This window comes from Saimiri boliviensis, chromosome 2 (assembly GCF_048565385.1).
Source record: "Saimiri boliviensis isolate mSaiBol1 chromosome 2, mSaiBol1.pri, whole genome shotgun sequence".
Classification (NCBI taxonomy): domain Eukaryota; kingdom Metazoa; phylum Chordata; class Mammalia; order Primates; family Cebidae; genus Saimiri; species Saimiri boliviensis.
Genome location: NC_133450.1, coordinates 172,912,266 through 172,933,380, shown reverse-complemented (window position 1 = coordinate 172,933,380; position 21,115 = coordinate 172,912,266). Strand labels below are relative to the sequence as shown.

Here is a 21,115-nt window from a genome sequence, read left to right as displayed (position 1 = left end):
GATTTCTAACCTAGATATTCACACAAAGCCATATTTTGAAAACAGAGTGTGCGAGTGGGATAAAGACATGAGAAACAGACACGGATTCAAACGTTTTCCTCCTGTGCCCCATTCTGGGGAAGATACTGGAGGCTGTGCTCCAAAAACCAAAGGAGTAAACAAGAAAGAGGCTTCACGACACTGGATTTTTAACATAAAGAAGAGGCACAGAAAATTCCTAGAACGAGTACCATGTGGGAGACATAAAATCATGGGCATGGGCTCCCAAGGAGGAAAGAAGAACCTGGAAGATCTACTGACATGTCTGAAAACACTGAGGGGAAATGTACAGTTCCACCAGAGAGTTGGGGGTGAATTAGTATACTATGCAGCTCAACTGACGGTTATAGTTACATAATTAAAGGATGCAAATGGTGACTGTTTCTGTATTCCGAGTGGTAATATAACTTAAGATAACTATATGGGAAGAATGGAGGAGGGAGTATGCTGAGATGGAGGCTTCAGGGAGGGAGTGGGGAGAATATTTAAGAGGAAGAAATCCACCTCTTCCCTGATAAGAATTTAGCAGCTAACATCCAAATCAAAAAAATCAGGAGACAACAAAGCAACCCTACTACTTTGAAAGATGGTCCTAAGTATCAGGAAACAAAAGCTTTAAAAAACCAAACGGCTAAAACCTTTTAATACAGTTCTTTCTAGAGACCAGGAAGCAGAAGTTTCTGGGAGAAAGAATTAGTTTTTCAATATAAGCCTTGCAGCAATATTTGAAGTATTTGAGGGTTTCAATATATATCACCTGTCCTCTGTCTTGGCTTCAAACAAATTGAGAGATGAGCAGAAAAAGAAGCAAGTGGAGAGGTACTGTCACTGTTATTGCTGCTCGTCCATGAGATGTTAGCAGCAGTGATGTATCACTTCCAAGCTGCAGCTTTAAAAGCAAGTTCGAGATGTGCCATGCATCTTTTCTCTCTGCAACAGCAAAAATCGCATTCACCATTTAGAAAATGGTGGGCATGAACCCCAAACAGGCTTATTACATGAATCCTGGCATTGGGCCGGGGGATGGTAGACGGAGGGTGCCTGCTCACACAGTGTCAGGATGCTGAGGAACCCCCACCCCTCGAGAGTACACTACACCCACCACATCTGTACATACTGTATGGAGGAGATAGAGGAAGGTTTGCTCCAATTGAATAACTTGAGACCCCCTCCCCACAACTGAGCTGGGAAAATAATTAGTGACCTTCATTTCAATTTTACGAATTGCATAACACAAGTGTTTTGATTCAGCATTCAGAAACCAGACACAGCAGCACCTTCCTTCTGGCTTGCCCTATGTTTGAGGCTCAAGGCACGTGGCTCCTCTTTCCCAGTATCTTAAACTTTATGTTGAAATTCTGAAACAAAACTAGGTAGAGAGCATGTAGCTTAAGAAAGAAGGCAACAGACGCACAGTTTTTTGAGTTGTAAAAGGCAATGCTCCTTGTTTGCCTTGCGAGTGAGCTGTCCTGCCTCTGTACCCTCTTCTCCAGTGTGCCTCCCTTACCAGTATTATATATCCTTATTTCCTTGCTGATGTGGCTCTGAGACACAAGAGAGCACCCTGGGGGACTCTCAGGAAGTCCCTGCTGGAATCAGGAAAACAGCCAGTGTTTAAACTCCAAGTCTCTTGATGAAACTGATAGACCCCACTTCCAGCCCTCACACTGTGGCCTTTCCTTTTTTTTTTTTTTTTTTTTTTTTTTTTACTTTCCAACTTTTCTTTCATGTTCCAGAGGTGCAGGTTTGTTACATTGGTAAGTGCATGTCACAGGGGTTTGATGTACAAATAATTTTGCCACCCAGGTAGTCAGCAATCCTCACCCTCTTCCCACACTCCACTACAAGTAGGCCCCGTGTTTATTGTTCCCTTGTGTCCACGTGTACCTGATGTTTAGCTCCCACTTATAAGTGAGAACATGTGGTATTGGTTTTCTGCTCCTGCATTAATTCACTTAACTCTATAATGACTATAACCTATCTTGGTGCTCAGGAGCAATGAAGTTGAGCTGGTATTTCAAAGAGAAGCTTAATCTCAGGGCTTCTTGGGCATTGAAGCCCAGAAAAATTCCTGTTCCTAATGTAAAAATAATTGGCATTCATACTTCTCACCTCATAAGTGAATAAGAAAAGAAGAAAGAGCAATCATGTGGGGGTTAGCCTTAAGTGCTGTTGCAGAAACCTCCATCAAAAGAAAAGAAGCCTGCACTTTCATCCCTCAATCCCACAGAAATTTGTTTCTGCTTTTATGGTTCTCATTGAACCGAAAAGGAAAGCCACCAGTCAAAAAATGAGCTGAATGCAAAGGAAAACAAAATCAGTCAGGGTTTAGAGACCTGAGGAGAACATTTCTTAACAGACGTCAGAATATTTTGATACTTATATCTGTGATTTTTTTAAATAAGCAAAGCAGGTCCTTTTAGGAAGTAGACAGCTATCCTCAATTGTTGACTGGCTGTTGGTAGAAGAAATCCATAGGTTCTGCCTAAGTATATAATCTCAACAGGAAAAACACAACTAACTCTCAGGCAGAGACTGATATACTACGATGAATAGTCGAACTCGGGCTTTGGAGCTATTATTGGATTCACATGAGAGCTGTTTGGTATTTGGCAAGCTACTTAACCTCATTGAGCTTCAGTTTCTTCATCTGTGAATAATAATAGTGATAAAACTCGCGAGATCGAGAAGAGATTAGCAAACACCCTAGTTCATGGTAGATGCGTAACATATCAGTTCCCTTTTTCCACCACTGATGCCCATTGTGGTAGTTATTATTGATGATCACCAAATCTTTCCATTCTTCTCTCAAACACACAGTGGAACTTCACTTTCTTGCTCCCTTGAAAAATAGATATGGCCATCTGATTTGCTTCAGTCCATGAGATATTAGCAGCAGTGACGCATCACTTCCAAGCTGAAGCTTTAAAAGCAAGTTCAAGGTTTACCATGCATCTTTTCTCTCTGCAACAGCAAAAGGCAGTGTTCCAGATAGTGACCAGCTTGGGGTTAGGAGTGAGGATGACGCAGCAAAACACAAAGGACAGGTAGCACAAGTGAGAAACAAAAACCTTCGTTGTTTTAAGCCACTGTGATTTTTGAACTTTTTGTTATCATAGCATAACCTACAGCCTCCTGATTGACACACCTTCCTTTAAGTAACTGTATTTGCCATCATCTTAATTCATTCCACAGATATATGTTGGCCAAATGCCAAGCACAGAGCCAGATGCTGAGAACTGCATGATTCTGGCTCTTTGCTCTCACGGGGCTCATAGTAATGGCAGGAGAGTGAGGGTCATTATCAGGAGCCTTTTAAAAATATCCCCAGTTATTTTGTTTAGTTAATGTCAAGGTTGGGGGCTACTGCTTTTGTGCACATTGAATACTTCATATGTGTGCCGGTTACCTGTCAATTTTAATAACAGAGAAGCTAGACATTTTAATAAAAATCAGAAAAAAAGTGGTGTATCTGAAGAGAATGAAGAAAGAAATGATTAAACTAAGTATGAGTACTGTACTTCATTTTGTCCCTGGGTTGCCCACAACTTTATGATTCAGCTATCTTTTTTTTTTTTTTTTTTTGAGACAGAGTTTAATTCTTGTTTCCCAGGCTGGACTGCAATGGTGCTGTCTCAGCTCACTGCAACCCTTGCCTCCCAGGTTCCTGATTCTCCTGCCTCAGCCTCCCAAGTAGGTAGGATTACAGGCACCTACCACCATGCCCAGCTAATTTTTTTGTATTTTTAGTAGAGACAGGGTTTCACCATGTTGGCCAGGTTGGTCTTGAGCTCCTAACCTCGGGTGGTCCACCCACATAGACCTCCCAAAGTGCTGGGATTACAGGTATGAGCCACTGCACCTGGCCCTCAGCTAGCTCTTTTACCTTCCCCTCATGGTAGTTTACTAGAATTTTTTTCCCTTGAGACTGAATGTCAAATCAAAAACAATTAAAAATTGCTAATCATTACAATGACTTCAGAGCCACTTCTTTAAAAATTCTGGAAGTTACAAATTATAAAGCCAATGCAATGAATTTCTAATGATGGAATTGTAGACCAAGTGGCCCCCTGAGGATATTATTTCAGATAGGGCAAGTGAATATTCCTAACCCTATTTTAAATCATGTCATCTTAGATAGCTATGTGAAAATGATATGGGTGCTTAGCAAAACTATTATTAACTAGTACTGCTCTGGCAGTTTTATATTAAAAATTCTTTATTAGCTTAGGTGTGATCCAATGATTTTTAAAATTCATTACTGATTTTTGAAAGCCTCCTCTTCGGAGCAAAAAGAGCCCATTGTTCTTAACATTGGTAAGTAATAACAATGATTCCTATAAACTATATGTTCAAACAAATCTTACAACTAATAGAAGTGTAGATATAATGCCAACTAATGTTTATGCTTATATGAGTATCCACAAATATAAATAGCTCCTTAGTAATTTCTTAAAAAAAGGCCCATTGATTAATCTACTTGAGTCTCTTAGCAAGTGCTACTGTTAAATAACTCACCATTTGATGGTAGTAAATTTTCTTCTTTCTGACTAGACAATAAGGTCTGTGGATCTGGGAGACCTACAGGTGTTATTCAATTCCTCTGCTTCCATGTTGTGTGATTCAGACAAATGACAGGCCCTACTTTTCTCCATTACTAGCAGGATGGCAGTTGTAGCCTTCTCCACTCTTGTGGCAGTTAATTGCCAAGTTCTTGGTCAACTGCCAAATCTTCAGTCCAATATGGATCTCATCGAAATGCTTTGGAACTGCGTGTCAAATAATTCTAGTCACTCGCACATCTATTTCTCTCTTCTCCATTACTGAGAGATCCCTGATTTTCTAAAAGGTGACTGTGTGCCCAGTTAAAATATGGTTTATACTCCCTTACTATGTCTGACCATGTGACCAAGTTGTGATCAGTGAAATAAATGTAAGTGAAGCTTTGACAGTGTCCTTTCCTAAATAAAAAGACAAAAGCCTAGTGAGGAGGCCTTCTACCTCTCACCTTTTACTCTTTCCCTTCTTCCTGCCTGGAACACAGATGTGATGCCAAAGGAAGAAACCATTTTGTAGCCATGAAGATAAAGCCATACATTAAGAAAGACATATCAAAGGATCTGGGTTCCCGGATAGCATCTTGGAGTAATTTTATAAATTCTGGGCAGTCTGCTTTCAGACTTCTTTTTACCATGAGAAAAATAAAATCCCGTTTGGCTTAATCACCAAGAATGAATTTTTATTATATGCAACCGAGTGCAAACCCCAACCAATACAATCTCTGGTCTCATCAGGTCTTCATCTGGATTTCATTCCCCTTCTCACCAAATCAAGACTCAGAGTCATCTCTGGGCTGTAGGGAGAGAACCTGAAACCATAAAAAGTATAAAAGATAACGTAAGAAAAACTCTTCTAGACATTGGCTTAGGCAAGGAATTCATGACTAAGACCCCAAAAGCAAATCCAATAAAAACAAAAATAAGTAAATGGGACCTAATTAAAAAGCTTCTGCACAGCAGGAGATAATCAGCAGAGTAAACAAACAACCCATAGAGTGGGAGAAAATCTTCACAATCTGTGCATCCGGCAAAGGACTAATATTCAGAATCTACAAGGAACTCAAACAAATTAGTAAGGAAACAACAAATAATCCCATCAAGAAGTGAGCAAACGACATGAATAGACAATTCTCTAAAGAAGATATACAAACAGCCAACAAACATGAAAAATGCTCAAAATCACTATCAGAGAAATGCAAATTAAAAACATAAGATAATTTGTTCATAATCGACAATTTGTTCAGTTGTTTTTAAAAAATTATGAATTTATAGATATAATCATGCTAGATGTGTTTTAAACAATTGTGATTATTATTATTATTTTGATGCTCAAATTAGCCCATCTATGGTCAGTGAGATCCTATTTGAATTGTTCCCTGAGTCTCCTTGACACAACCCTAGTGGTAGTTGATAGTTTTTTTTTTTTTTTTTTTTTTTTTTGCTTTCTGAAAATATTTACAGCTTAAATGATATGATCCTCTGGGATTTGCTTCAAAATGATGGCACAGGAAGAGGTGGTAGAGAGGAAATATGATTGGCCATGAGTTCATAATTGTTTAAAGTTGGTGATGGCCCCATGCAGATTCAGTATACTATTTTCTTACATTTGTGTATGTTTGCAATTTTCTAAGTTAAAAGTTAAAAATAAAATTCAATCAGGCACCTGTAGTCTGCAAACCCTTGGGAGTCTGAGACTGGAGGATTGCTAGAGCCCAGGAATTCAAGACAATACTGGGCAACATAGACAGATACGGTCTCGAAAAGAGAAAGAAAAAGAAAACGTCCAGTCTTCAATGCCTGGATTTGATGGGGGAAAAAAAGATTTCTAAGTTCCCAAGTCTTCCTTTGACTTATGGATGAGTAGGCATAGAGGTCTCGCTACAGAGCTGTACTCTAAATTAGAGGTAATGAGCTCTCAGAATATATACCCATTACCCCATCATAAGGAGGGCATGAATAAACCCTCTTGGATAGGGGAGAGAACAGAAGGATGGAGGGTAAAGAGAGAGGAAAAAGTACGAAAAGCTTCCGGAGCTTCACGAGGTGGGTACCTCTTGGCAGCTTTGCTGGTGGTTGCAGGGCTGGGTTACAGGGGTTCCCTCACTACCAATTTGTCTTACCACCGTCTTCCATTCTTTGGCCCAGAGTCTAGCCTCTAATCCCCAAAAAGCCTGATTCTATTTCTTGTGGTCAAGGGGATCTTGCTTTCCAGACAGGACAGGAAGGAGCACTGGGCTGGAAGTCCCGAGGCCAGAAGCCGAAGCCTGTCAGTGATGCAAAATGGCACTGGGTCTTGCGTCTCACTTTCATCACCCATGAAATGAAAGATCAGCTTGCAAGACTAAAGCCCCTGCAGTGTCCCAGGCATCCAAATCCAACACTCAAGAAGTCCTGGACTCCAACAGCCTGTCCTGCAGGCCTCCGTGCCTTTTCACTGAACGTCTTTTCCACCATTACATATTACATCGCCTCCTACAGAAAAACGCGGCTGTAACCACTTTTTGCAGATAATTAGAGAGGCGGTGCTCAGCATAAGATGACCCCAAAGTTGACAGCACTTTCAGGCTTGGGGAATTAGGCGCGTCACCGACCTGTACGATTTCTCCTCTCTGCCCTTGCTCGCCTGCAAATCCTGACCCCCGTCCACACTGCGGAGAAATCTCCTAAGCGCGCGTCGCCTCTGCGCCCAGGAGGCGTGGAGCAGAGGACTCGGGAGCTGAGCGCGCTGCGGCCCCGCTCCCGGCGCACAGCCCAGAGGGAGGGGCCGGCGGGGGCCCGGCAGCGCCAGACTCGGAGCGCCGGGCTCGCAGCGGCTCAGTCTCCTCCCGAGCCCAGCCCCGGCTGGCGAGAGCCGCGGCCAGCGCGAGCCGGAGCCCGGGCCTCGGAGCAGGGAGGCGGAGGGCCGCAGAGGGCGGCGGACTGCAGCGGCGGGCCGCGCTCGGGGTCCCGCCGTGTGCGCGTCCTCCCAGCTTATCCTGGTAAGTGCGGGCGGCTGCGCCCAGCCAGCCGCGGTAGCCGCGGTGGTCGTCGTCCCCGGATCAGGGTTGCGCGCATCCCGTTGCTGCGCTGCAGGCTCACAGGTGGCTCTGCCGGGGATGTGGGCGTCCCAGGCCCCGCTAGGAGTTAGCCAACTCTCTCTGCTCCGGGACACGGATTTGGACCCCCCGCCACTTCTACCCTTACTTCTGGCTTGGGTTGGGGGGCGCAGAGTAGGGCCTGCCGTCGGGGGAGACGCGCAGAGGGACGCTTCTCTTCCCCCAACCACCTACAAACGACCCAGGGGGAAGCGGGCCAAGCGCCTCACCAAATGCAACCCAGCTCCAACCTCACAGGTGGGGCGTCTTTTTGTTAGGTTTATTTTCCTATCAATCCACCAGGGAAAGTTTGGGACCACGCAAGGCAAAGTTGGGGCGCAGCTGGGGGCGAACTTCTCCTACGGAGGCAGCTCCTGGGGAGACTAGCGGTGGGTTTGCAGGGGGAGCGAGGACCGGGGTGGATGTGACTTTGCGCCCCGGGAGTTGAGTCTGTCCCTGCCGGTCGCCTGGGCCGGGCATTTTGACAGTCCCCAGAGTGCTGTGAATCGCTTAATCGTCCCTGCTAAGCGTTGACGTTCGCAGCCAGCCACGAATCTCCGTGATGGGTTCGGGTTATCTTAAGAGTGGCAGCAACTCAGCCTGGGTTAATTTGTGCTCTTGCTTTACTCAGAAAACCTGAGCTCCAGCTAATCTCACTGTTTAAGTGGCGTGTGTTTAATTAGCTTATTTTACACCTGAGATTATCTCAGTGCCTGCCTCCAAAATGAAATCGTTGGTATGGAAAAGAATAATCTTTTTAAAGAAAAACTAAAAAGAAGGCTCTTCAGAATATCAGTCGTTGTGTCTGGCTATTTTACCTATCTCCTCCATGGGATAGAGAATGAAAACTCTGCTATGGATATATAACCTATTAAAGTCGGTGTTGGGGCTATTTTGGGCAGATTTTGTGGACAGAGGTATTGCTACAACTTGCGTATTGTTTATGAGATACACATGTGGTCTCTCGAAATAGCCTACTTGTTATTTCACTGCATTGGGAGTTGTTTGACTTACTAAGCTGCCTATTTTAAATATGACTAAAGGTTGTTTTTTTAAAAGAAGCTTTAGCTAAAAACAATGTCTAGATGTTTATGGAAGACAGCTTGTGCATGTCACCAGAATATTTTTTTGTAAACTTATATTTGTAAAGGACTACTTGACCCCATCTGATAAAGGAGAGGCTTTTTATGAAAAATAAGATAATAACACTGTGTGTGCAGAAAAGATCACTAAATTAAAGAAACACTCACTTTCCAAATGATAGATTAAATCAGAAAAATGTACCTACAACTGAGAATTATATAATCGGACTAAAAGAAAACATAATGAATAATGGTTAGTTGTCAAGTACCTAGACAGTTCTGAAAGAAGCAGGACCTTTATAGCACTGGAAGGTTGTTATGTAATTTAAGGTGAGATAATCTGAGAGATTTTCACCTATAAAATTTTTAATCTTACACACATCTACATTTTCTACATCTAACATTGAATTTACCGAAATATTTATTTGGGTTTATACATACATCTTCATGAGTGCCACATCCTATTCTAAGTGCTACCTATGTTTTTGCTCATCTTAAAAACAATCCTGGGTGGTAGCTACTATCATTGTCCCCATCTAAAATGAGAAAACTGAGGCACAGAGAAGTAACCCAAGATCACACAGCTGCAGGACAGGACTTTATCGTATCTGCAAAAATCTTTTCATTTAAAAGACATGATTTTAAGATTTACTTATTCTCATTTTTATTTTTTATTTAAGCATAAATGACGAACGTTTCCCGTGAAGCATAAGAATCCCTGACTGTGGACGTGCCTCACAAGCATCGTTAACTACAAAGTAAGGAAAAGTATGAAAGAACCATCTGACTGAGTCTAAAATTGGAAGATCACCACATCCACCAGAAGACCCAGGATGGATCTGCACCAAAGCACCACCATCACGTTCCTGGAGAAATGGTGTTTGGATGAGTCACTGACTGGCTGCAGAAGACATTATAATGTCAAGAAAAAACTGAAGTTAATTCGAATCTTAGGCCTTTTCATGGGTCTGGTAGCCATTAGCACTGTCTCATTTTCAATCAGTGCCTTTTCTGAGACAGATACACAGAGCACAGGAGAGGCCAGTGTTGTAAGTGGCCCTAGGGCAGCACAGGGTTACCATCAGAGAACTCTCTTAGATTTAAATGACAAGATTCGGGATTATACTCCACAGCCACCTCTTTCAAAGGAAGACGAGTTGGAGAATAGTACAGATCATGCCCAAGGAGACTACCCGAGAGACATCTTTTCCCTTGAGGAGAGAAGAAGAGGTGCCATCATTCTCCATGTCATTGGAATGATCTACATGTTCATAGCCTTAGCCATTGTCTGTGATGAGTTCTTTGTTCCTTCTTTGACTGTCATCACTGAAAAACTGGGCATCTCTGATGATGTGGCTGGAGCCACCTTTATGGCTGCAGGGGGGTCAGCCCCAGAACTTTTCACGTCTCTCATAGGGGTATTCATCGCTCACAGCAACGTTGGCATAGGCACAATTGTAGGTTCCGCAGTATTCAATATCCTCTTCGTTATTGGCATGTGTGCTCTGTTTTCTAGAGAAATCTTAAACCTGACATGGTGGCCACTCTTTCGAGATGTGTCCTTCTACATTGTTGACTTGATCATGCTGATCATATTTTTCCTGGATAACGTTATCATGTGGTGGGAAAGCTTGCTTCTCTTGACAGCTTATTTTTTCTATGTGGTTTTCATGAAATTCAACGTCCAAGTCGAAAAATGGGTGAAGCAAATGATAAACCGCAATAAGGTCGTCAAGGTGACAGCACCAGAAGCCCAAGCAAAGGTTAGTGATGGCGGTTTTTTTATTTAATGCTTTTCTTGACTACAGTTCTGAGTATTATGTTTTCGAGATCTGCAACTTTTTTGATATGATGATGTTTGGGGCTCTTGTGGATAGCAGGTTGATACTGAAGTTCTGTGACAGCCAGACTAACATAGGAATGGAAAAAATAATTTTAGGGTATTCTTGAAGATGTTTACTAAGTTCCTCAGCTACTTGCTTCAGAGTAAAACACTTGTAAATAGAGGTTACATAAGCCTCCCAGAGCCGATTCGGCAGTTACTGGCTTCTTATTTTCTGAAAGTAGGCATGATGATTTTGTGAGCAATTTAATTTTCATAGGAAAGTGTGCATGTGCCTAAAAAGTTGCAAGGCCTTGTCTTTTTAAATGAACAAGTGACAATTACCAAGAAAGAACCACCTCTTTAGATATGCCTGAGGAAGAAAGTTTGCGTCACCATAGCTGTACCTTCCAGTCAGCAACCCAACCTAGCAGGTCTGCTCGTTATTGTTATCATGGCTGTTTGCGTGACTGACACAATCATGTCTTAGATCACTTGACCAGGAACTGATTAGCATCCATTGTAAAGAGAGTCATTGGCCAGCCCTGCCATCTGCCTCTGCATCACTATGACCCATTTTGCACACCATAATAAACATGACTTCAAATATTTTTAGAGTAGAATTTGAGGGAGTCTTAATAACAATAGTGGCTATCCTGCCACTTAGATGGGTGGAAAGCAGATTGGTAAAGAGCTTAGAAGTAATTCCTGCCAACATGTAAATTACATTTTTAAATAGCGGACGAGTGGCATCAATAAAATTGTATGTCGTATTGTAAAGCAGTTCTGATTTCTATCCTAGCAGTGGAATGTCATCTCTGAGTGTGCTTTTAAATAGAAAGCCAAAATACACACATAGACTTTTCATGCCAGCATCTGGGAAAATCTCATATATGGGGGGGGAAAAAAAAACAGATGTTTGAGCAGGGGGTGAGAGGTTTTGTCCAAAAAGAAAAGAATCATGATATTAATTTAGTTAAATTTACATAACTTATTGTCAAGTTCGATGACCTTCATTTTCATTGCAGCCACAAAATGGAAGCGAAGTGCAGAAAAAAATAACTAGTAATATTTCTACTTATTACATGCAAAAGAGAAACGTTTTGTACTACATTTCTAACATGTCTCTTGGTGTATGCTCGCTTGTTAGAAACTATAGTAAAATCAAAAAATCGCTTAGTAAAATATATGGCAAAAAAGCATTCAAATGTGACAATTGAGTACATCTTCAGGGCCTAAGACAGGACCATCATTGAAAGTTCTCCCCTGCTCTAACTTGGCAGCCGAAAGAATCCTTGAAGCACTCTCTTGGAGTCTGTTCAGGTGGTTTACATTGATAGCCTTGTGTTTATTGAAGTTAAAGTGCTGAACAATTGTCAAGGAGATGTATATTTTTTAGAGGCAAGGAAATGATTTGATGTCTTATAAATTTCTTGGGCATATCCATAGTGAAAAGTCTATTTTAGAACTCAGTACTTTCTTGTTTTCTTACACCTTAGTGGAACTTCATTAACTTAGAGACTTGGCTGAATATTATATTGGCAACATTTATGAAAAATGAATCTGCAGAGCAATCCAATGGTGTATATACGATTGTGGGAGAATTTGGTATTCTGACTTTAGTGGGGTGGAAGATCCTTTAGTGGAGTGGAAGATGGTTTCATGCATTTTAGAGATAGTTTTCCAAATACAGGTTTTAGACTGTATTTAATCAATTGTAAACCTTTTATTAAAATATCCTTGGAAGGATCTTGACCTACTCAATTAGGTGATGTGTATTCTTTTTATGATTATTTTAAAGTCAAAAATTCAGGCTGTCATCACTTAGCACTTGTTATTTATATCCATAATTTTGTGCTATACTTAATATTGCATGAGTCCTAAAATTTGGAAATTCTAGATTTACTTAATTAAAAAAGAAAGCAGGTTATATTCCTAACTATTTCTGTTTCTGGTTTGCCCCCAAAAATGTTCATTGTATTATTTTCCCTTTAGCACCAAATAGTTTTAATTTATTCCATTTAGTCATTAATGTTTCTTTCGACATTCAATAATGAAAGTAGAGATTTTTTTCTAAACAAAGCTGTGTCTTATTTGGTACTTCCCAAAAAATGCTAGAGCACGGTCATACGTTTTTAAGTGGAATGTGCATAAAGATGTGTAATTTTTTTAGGAAGTTTCACCTTGCCAATTTTATTTTTGAATTATTGCTGGAATTTTTTTCAGCAATTGCAGCCCTTACCAAATGCCTGATTTCAGAAACTTATGGAGGTTTGCTCCCCAAGTACTGAACATCAGGTGTTCAAAAGAGGAATGAATTCTTGAATGTGGTCATCTAGTCCCCTGGGCTGCAGAGCTGAATTCTGACTGTGTAGCTTACCTTGCTTACAGAAATGCTTCTGACATCACCAAAACATTTAGGGAAAAAAGACTAAGCCAAATGTGGCCTTCAATGGAGTCTTCATAGAGAGGACTGTGCTGTACAAGAATTTAGGAAGCAAAATACTAAGCATGTTTTCATGCAAAGCCATTTTATTGTCCTGTTTGCAAAATTATGGGGCATGGGAGTTTGGGAAGGTAGAGGAAACACATTTTAGATATTCTTATGCAAATCATCAAATGGTTCTTGCTAAAAAGTCAACTCTGCTGGGCTCTAGGCAGTGAATATCTTCGAAACTGCTTGCTTCATAGACAAATAGAGAATCTTAATTTGGTTCCATTATTGATGATGTACCTCATAGGGTAACTGTGAAACATGGAAAAACGTAAACTGGCATTTTTTTCATAGTTAAAGCAACAGGTTATCATCTCATTTAATTGCTCTACCTTGTGTGTGGTTCTTGTTTTTATTGTTATTTCTTTTAGTGATGCTATTACCCTTTTAAAAAAGTTGTATACTGTCATGACATAGTGAAAAAACCCTGGGGCTTTAACTCAAAAAGGAAACAGTTTCTAGCTTGGTTGTGTTATAAGCCCAGTGATTTCAGAGAAGTCATTTTAACTCTTTGAGCCTCCGTTTCCTAACTGGAAAATGAGAATAATGATATCTACTTCATAAGATAGTAAAATTATTAAGTGAAGAAATGAATGTTAAGCATCTAGCAGGATCCTTGGAAAATGTGGGTTTCTTTCAATAAATGTCAATTGCCTGCCTTTTATGTTTCATTCTTAGATGAAAACTGAATTGGAATAAGTTATTTTAGATTCAAGAATTATAAGACATTCCTTGAAGACTGAATTTGCTCCAGTGAATCCTTGAGTTAAGCAGGCCATTATACCCCTTAGGGTTATATAATACTTGCCGTATTATAATATTCATAAGCTCTAGTTCACATACAGTGAATATGTATGGGCCAAATATTAACTCCAAGGAAGCTTCAAAATGTCTTTATTTTGTCCTGAAATTTTATTATTTGGAATTTTGCTTAAAGTGGGTAAGCCCATTGGCTGGGACTTAGCAATATCCATACTAAGCAAAGACTTTTGCTTTGGGGGTATTTTTATTTATAGATGGTTGGGGCTCTCTTCTTAAAACATAGCTATAGCTCATTAGAAATAAGTTTGAATCCTGCAGGATGTGAAGCAGTTAAGTTTCAGGTCATTCGGCTCATTTTGCTGTGCTCCTGGCCTGGCTGCTGGGGGCCCTTGATCTGTTATGGTGCTAGGCTGTCATTGGCCTAGAAAGCAGCTGTCCATGGTATTTAACTTCGTCTTAGACTTGGCACTGTAATCTGACAGCAAGTTGGCCTGGTTCTAATGAAGGGCACGATCTAAATAAAGATGCTTAAAGCTGGATAGTTGGAGGACCAGACTACTTAGTAATTTAGGTGCACTTTGCTTTATTCAGTTTGTATGTTTCCTAAAAGCTGTTAACAGTTTTTGCAGTTCACGTTGTGATTAATGTTCTTTGGAAAAACAGGATTAAAACAAAATCATTATAAATATTCTTCATAAAGTGAAGTATTTCTTGTGAAGGACTAAACCACAAACAATTGTACAAGTATACATGTGTTGCCCCAATTTTGCTTAAGATGCAGAATTTGTTAATTAGTAAAATTAATATATAAACTTCAAAGTAGATAAGATGGCCCTTATATTAAATAAAAAGATGTATTACTTGATAGATTTGGAAACTAATTCTCTGTCTGTCTTAAAAGAAAAAAATGCAGGCATTAAAATTTTTAACTGACTGTGAAAGTAGTGTGTTTATGTATCTAGGGATACAACATGGTGATATTTTTCTTATTTTGTTTCCCTCTACTTATCCTAAAAGTAAACCCAGCAGTTACTGTTTGTGATTGAGAGAGTGAACGAGGCGTTTTGAGAGACTCCAAAGGGCCCAGCGGGTTTTGATACACACCGTTCTGGTTGCCCTTGGCCATTCCCATTCCTATTCTGGTTTCACCCGGCAACAGATGACCTGAACTTTGTGAATCCTAGAGAACTGAAGGCACCATGTCTCTCCCTTCCGCCCTTTCCCACTTCGTCCTTGCCTCTCTTTGTCCTTCTTTTCGTCTCCTCTTCCCTCCTTTTCTTTTGTACGCCACTCCTCTTTTTTGGTAGAACCAGATAATTTGTATCTTAACTTTAGCAAAGAATGGGATTATTTGTTACTGGGGACACAAGTACATCCACAGTGTGGATTTGACAGGTTTAGTTTTTCCGTTCTTTTATTTTCAACCTTCTTTTGTTTTAAATAAGTCTCTAGTAACCAGAATATAGATGCACTTTATTTAATTCAGTTTGACAAGCATAATCTTGTAACTGCGAAGTTGAGTTTGTTTATATTGGCTGTGATTACTATAATACTTGGATTCTTTTCCATCATGTTACTGTATACTTTCTATTTCTTCTGGTCTTTCTTTTCACAGTTTTTTCTTGCCTTTTTTGGGATTTTTTTCTAAATCTGTTTTTCCCTTTAATAATTTGGAATGTATAAACTCTATTGGTATCATCTGGATGCTTGCCTTAGAAATTTTAACTTGTGTATTTAACTTAACATAGTATAAAATTAATAAAGATGTTTACACTTCAGCTAAAGGACTGAAGTACCTTAGAAAATTACTCAGTCACCTCTTCACTCATTGTATATAATTTAAAGTCCAGAATTTAAGTTCTACCTCAATGTTTTGTAGCGGCTTTATTTAGGCATAACTTTCATTTTTTAAGCCTCATAAATTAGACATTGTCATTTTACCATCAGTATTTTTAGTTTTATCCACATATGTACTGGTTTTTCCCCTCCTCATTCCTTCTTGTATATCAAACTTTTTATCTAGTTTTTTTTCCTCTACCCCTGATGTACAATCATTATAAGTTTTTTAATCTGTTAATAGTAAAAGCACCTGATTTTTATTTACTTAGAGGTGTATTTCATTTTTGTTCTTGAAATATAGGACAAAAGTTATTAGTAGAAAATTATTTTTTCATCCCACTTTGATAATATTCCAGTGTCTTTCAATTCCATTTTTCCTGTTGAAAGACTATCCATGTAAACATTGCTCCTTTATAAGAAATTTTTGATTGACTACTTTTGAGGTTTTTGAGTATTTGGCATTTTTTTAAAGACACGTCAGGTGTGATTTTCTAATTTAAGTATCCCGTTTGTGACTCATTAGGCTTCTTGATTTTGAGGATTAGTGCCTTCCAACAGTTTTGCTTCTATCCCAGTCGTCCTCTATCTGCCTTCTAGAATTCCAATTAGACATATCTTGTATTATCTTATCTTCCATGTCTTTTAACTGTTCACGTTTTTCTATCTGTGATCCTTATTCTTGTCATTGCTTTATAGCTACCTTCTAGCTTCTCATTTTCTCTTTAAGTTTGTCTAATCTGCTCTGAAGCTCATCTGTTGAGTTTCTAATTTTAGTTATCATATTATTCATTTCTACAAGTCTTACGTGGCTCTTTTTCAAATCTGTTAGGCTGTTTTTCATTGTTTATAATTTCATCATCATACTTTTAATGCCTTTTATTCCTCTAAACATGTTAAGTATATTTTATATTTCATCATTGATAATTTTTGTGGCTATATCCTTGTGAGTCTAGTTTTGTTATTTTATTGATTCTTAACCATGAAGTTTTTTTAAGATACGAGCACATGTTTCTTGGAACTTTACCTGTGGGAATCCAGCGAGGCCTGGGTTTTAAGTGCATTCCTCTAGAGAGGATTGCTCTGCTGTCAAAGGTCTGGGAGTACTACCAACTGGGACCATTCTAACCTACATGTTTGATTTTTTTACTACCCAGGTAGTGTGAATTCAGACTGCAAACCCATATGAGTGAGCCTGTGTTTAAAAATTCTTAAGGGGGTCTCATCTTTCTTCCCCTTCCCCAACTTTCAGCAGCACTAAAAACCAAGATTCACATAGACACATCCTGCCATCTCCCTTTCCGAGGTAGATTTTTTTTTTCTTGCTTGCTTACTCAAAGTGTCAACCCTTCAGGATTCTCAACTCACAAATAGAGAAGATCTCTTAACTCCCTTCTCCCTATCAGGCCTCGTGTTTGTAGCTTCCAAAAACCTAGTCTTTAGGCCACTAAGGAATGGCAAATACCTTGAAGGCAAAGCAGTATAGACTTTTCTGAATTTGTAGTCAGTGTTCTGGGTTCTAAGAATCCCTCATTCCTCACCAAATGAAATACTTGTATATTTTAAAAATATATTTAAAGTGAATATTTCAACATTTTAGGGAGTAATATATTAAGAAGGGTTTATGTGAATGCTTATTCTATTGCCAGAAATATATGCTTCAGACTATAGATTTGTCAAAAGATAATGCATATAACAAGTGACATTGTCACGGAATTTTAATGCCATACTCTCTAACACTTAATACAGCCTGATCATCATATTAAATGTTCTCATCAAAATAAGAAATCCTAGAAACAACAAAAGTTTTAGCCATTCAAATCTGAGAGGCAATTCTAACATGAAGTTATATGAGGCCACTTTAAATCTTAGGTTTGTCTTTTAAATAATATATTTGTCAGATACTTAAATAATGTTTTCATTGTACAAGAGTATAAAAACACATCAAAATATAAAAAAGAAGATTTTAAACAGTTTATAATCTCCATTGCATCATCCATGGATGACTATGCACATTTTTGCATATAGCATTCTTCTGAACTTCTCACATAAAGATACATATACACATGCATATGTACATAGGCATATATATATATATATATATACACACAGACACACACACACACACCCCTATATATTTAAATAAATTGGAACATACTGGACATGCAAAATTTTAAATTTACTGTATTGAATATATACAATTTTAAGATTTTTTTAAAAATTTGGCCTATTATGGGCCTTTTCCCCGTCATTAAATGTTTTTCTAAAATGCTATTTACTGTTTAGTATTATGATATAGAAAGCCATTTTCCTGTTGTATTTTTATTGTAATATTTCTCTACTATAAAAAACACTACAATAAACAGCTTTACACATGAATTTCTGATTTCGTAGAAGTGGAATTTCCGGATCAAGGCTTATTAGTTTTTAAAGTTTCTGCCACATTGCTACCTACTTGGTAGTGTTGAATATTGTAATTTTTAATGTTTTCCAATTTCATAGATGAAATATGGCATTTTAATTAATTTTTTAAAATTTGCATTGCTTTATTTGGGAAGCTGAGCTTTGAAGCATATGTTTATGAAGAATGACATTTTTCGTTTATAGATTGCCAGTTTCCTGTGTCCTTTGTGTCAGTGTTAAAGCTGGCTGTGATGACTCACACAAAGATCTCTTACAAATGTATGCTGAGAATCACTAACTTTAGCTCTCCTCTCTCTCCCCATTTCCACACCTAAATAAAGCCAGGAAGTTTTTGCAGGTTTTGTTTTTGTTTGTGTTTTAATGGGAGAACTATTCTGAAGAGGAGGCCTCATAACCAAGCAGTTGGGAAATGACATTTTCAGGGACTGAGATGGGCTCCTTGGCCATTTAACCTTGGGGAATGATTCTGTACCTCCAACGAACCCTGTGGCCACATCTGGAATATGGGAGATTCAAACTCAATGACCTAACAGATTTTTAGCTGGTCATTTCTATCCTCAGGAGCTCTCATATTTACAATGTGGAATATTCTAACCAGGCCAAAGCAGCAATCTAGTACCTTCATGCTAAACAGAAGACCAGAGTCTAACCATGCCCATATCGCCCAACTCTTTTTCTTAATTGATTTGCATGTAGTAGTTTCTCTCAAATGATTTAATTGACTTGACCAAGCAATAATTTTAGCTTAAGCATGCTGTGGGAGGTAGCTCTTCCAGACAGATGGGAGAACAACGTGCATGGGAGAAAGTCATTTAAAGTTTACTGTAGGACGCTAGACCGCCTCAACATTTGTGGCTTCTGGCAAGGAAAACTTGGCAGCTGCACGTGTGTCCCCAGGCTGCTGGTCTCTGTAGGTAGTCCAGAGAAGAGAGGGTTTTGAAAACTAGGCAGTGCTTAATACCAGGTACTTACTGCATCAACACTCTGAAATAAATATTATCACCTCCATCTGCAGATCAGGAGTCTGAGGATTGGGAAACGTAAATGCCTAAGATCCAAATTTAGTGATATTTAAACTGCATTTGAACTTGAGTCTGTCTGATTTCAAAGTGCAAGCTGGTTCTCTTGTACCTTAGTCCTTCTTACTGGGCAATTAAGAATAGAGACAAAGCAAGCCTCCAAATTAGATTCGCTTTTCACATTGGGAGCTGTCAAATCAGTGATTTTTAAATGTTTTTGACCATGACCCATGTAAATATATTTTGCCTCTCAACCCAATATGTGTGTGAACATGCATGCACATATGCATATGTGCATATTTACATATCCATATAAAAATAAAATCTAAGGTAAGGTACTTTTATATTTCTTACATTTTTTCATTAGATTAAAAATACTGGTTTCAAGTTTCTGAAAATACTGGTTTCAACTTTCTGAAAAACTTCTTAACATAACTTAGGCCACCAAAGGGCTATGGCCTAAGTTATGTTAAGTTTTTTTTTCCTCCTTCTTTCTTTCAGCAGGGCTGCCCTGCAAAGCTGTGCCAGCTGTATACTGGCACAAGGGCATCTTTTTGATCAAGGTGACAAATAGGAGCAGGAAGCCAGATGTCACTCCACTGGATGAGCAGAGTGCACTGATGTGGGACTTTGGCTGCCTAGAGGGAGGGGTGCCTTTTCTTAATTCCATGAACGTGTCTTTTAGGCTGGTAGTGGCCTTGCTTCTTACCCTCAACTTTACCTTTTTAAATAATTTATTTAGCATATCCGAGCCGGGATCTAAAAGGACCATTATATACATGTAAATCCATGCTAATCTTCATGGCTGGGACTCTTTCAGTCATTTAGACCTAGATCCACACATCATCATTGCTTCCTCCCCAAGCACACACACCATCTGTGTCCATTTGTCTAACTCTGACCCTTGCAGATTTCTGCAGATTCCTGAGGCCAACACCCACCACACCAAGTATTGCTCTCTGGCACTGACATAGACCAATTGCAGCCTAAGGAAGGTGTAGATCACAATATAATGGGCTTGCCAAACCTCCAGTCATTCTTGGATCCCAGTGAGCTTCTTATCAAGTGAAAAAGAAAGGTGGGTGAAGCAGAGAGGTTATGAAATCAGAGAAAAGCAGAACCTAGACAGGAAGCTGCATTTTGATTAGTTGAGTTTCCTTTTTATGAAGCATTGGATCTGTAAACCAAATGACGCAGACATGGTTCTTGTACGAGTGAAAACTGGTGGTTTTGGAAAGGATCTGGCACCAGGCCATATTTAATGTCGTGTTCACAGTTTTAAAGGGTGAAGTTCACAATTTTGCATCAGCCGGACTAAGCCTGGAAAGAAGTCCCTTTCGTCCCAGACACTGGCTGCGTAACCCTGGGCCAGGCTCTTTGCCCCAAGCATCTTCTCTTTGAAAACGAAAGGGCTAGTTTATCTCCAAGATCCTGCTAGCTCTGATAACTCTGTGCTTCTTTGTTAATGGGAAAGAAACAAGTATACTTGTTTGTAATTATGTGTTGGCCAATAGAAGAGATAGTCAGGTCATGAATCGCTGAACTTACTTCTTTCAGAGTGTTTTTCCAGTTAAGAAGCCCAATGAAAGAGGATTGCTTCCTTTGGAGGAGTTATGAGAGCTTCTTTACCCATCTTCAGGACCTTCTTAGAAAGGGCCAGATGAGTTTCTGGTTCTTTGTAAGTAGCTTTCTCTTTTACTGCTTGATGGATATTGAGATAGACAAGCAGGGTGCAGGCAGAAACATAGGTTTCACCTTCAGCTGAAACCTGAAGCCCCGTTTTTCCCACTTAACCCGTCATCTGTTGTTCTAACAACTTACATAGGCTGAGTTGATTTTCTTTTTCCCTACCACCTGATAGCAATCAAGTATATATTGAACCACTGATTTTAGGCCTGTATAGGCATTGAATGTTGGTGTATTCCAGGAACCTGTTAGTTTTCCGAGATGTGGGATGATGGTTAAAGGTTAACACAAGAAATTATTTATTATTTAGGCCTACGA

At 39.4% G+C, this 21,115-nt stretch overlaps 1 protein-coding gene and 1 long non-coding RNA gene across 3 annotated transcripts in view; one reads left to right on the top strand and one right to left on the bottom strand.

Moving 5' to 3' along the window:
* Nucleotides 1-5,257: 5,257 nt before the first annotated feature.
* Nucleotides 5,258-7,299, bottom strand: LOC141583734 (uncharacterized). The gene is made up of 2 exons (XR_012516593.1): nucleotides 7,190-7,299; nucleotides 5,258-5,407 (listed from the first exon to the last, which is right to left on the bottom strand). It is a non-coding gene; the product is annotated as an uncharacterized LOC141583734 (long non-coding RNA).
* Nucleotides 7,300-7,422: 123 nt separating this feature from the next.
* Nucleotides 7,423-21,115, top strand: part of SLC24A2 (solute carrier family 24 member 2) — a 306,778-nt gene continuing 293,085 nt past the window's right edge. Inside the window, exons 1-2 of one of the 2 annotated variants that reach the window (XM_010338722.3) lie at nucleotides 7,423-7,576; nucleotides 9,435-10,517. In XM_010338722.3, the coding sequence (XP_010337024.1) occupies nucleotides 9,588-10,517 (930 nt within the window). In that variant the 5' untranslated portion in view covers nucleotides 7,423-7,576; nucleotides 9,435-9,587. The remainder of the gene's footprint in view (nucleotides 7,577-9,434; nucleotides 10,518-21,115) is intronic. The other variant, XM_010338723.3, reaches the window with a different exon arrangement.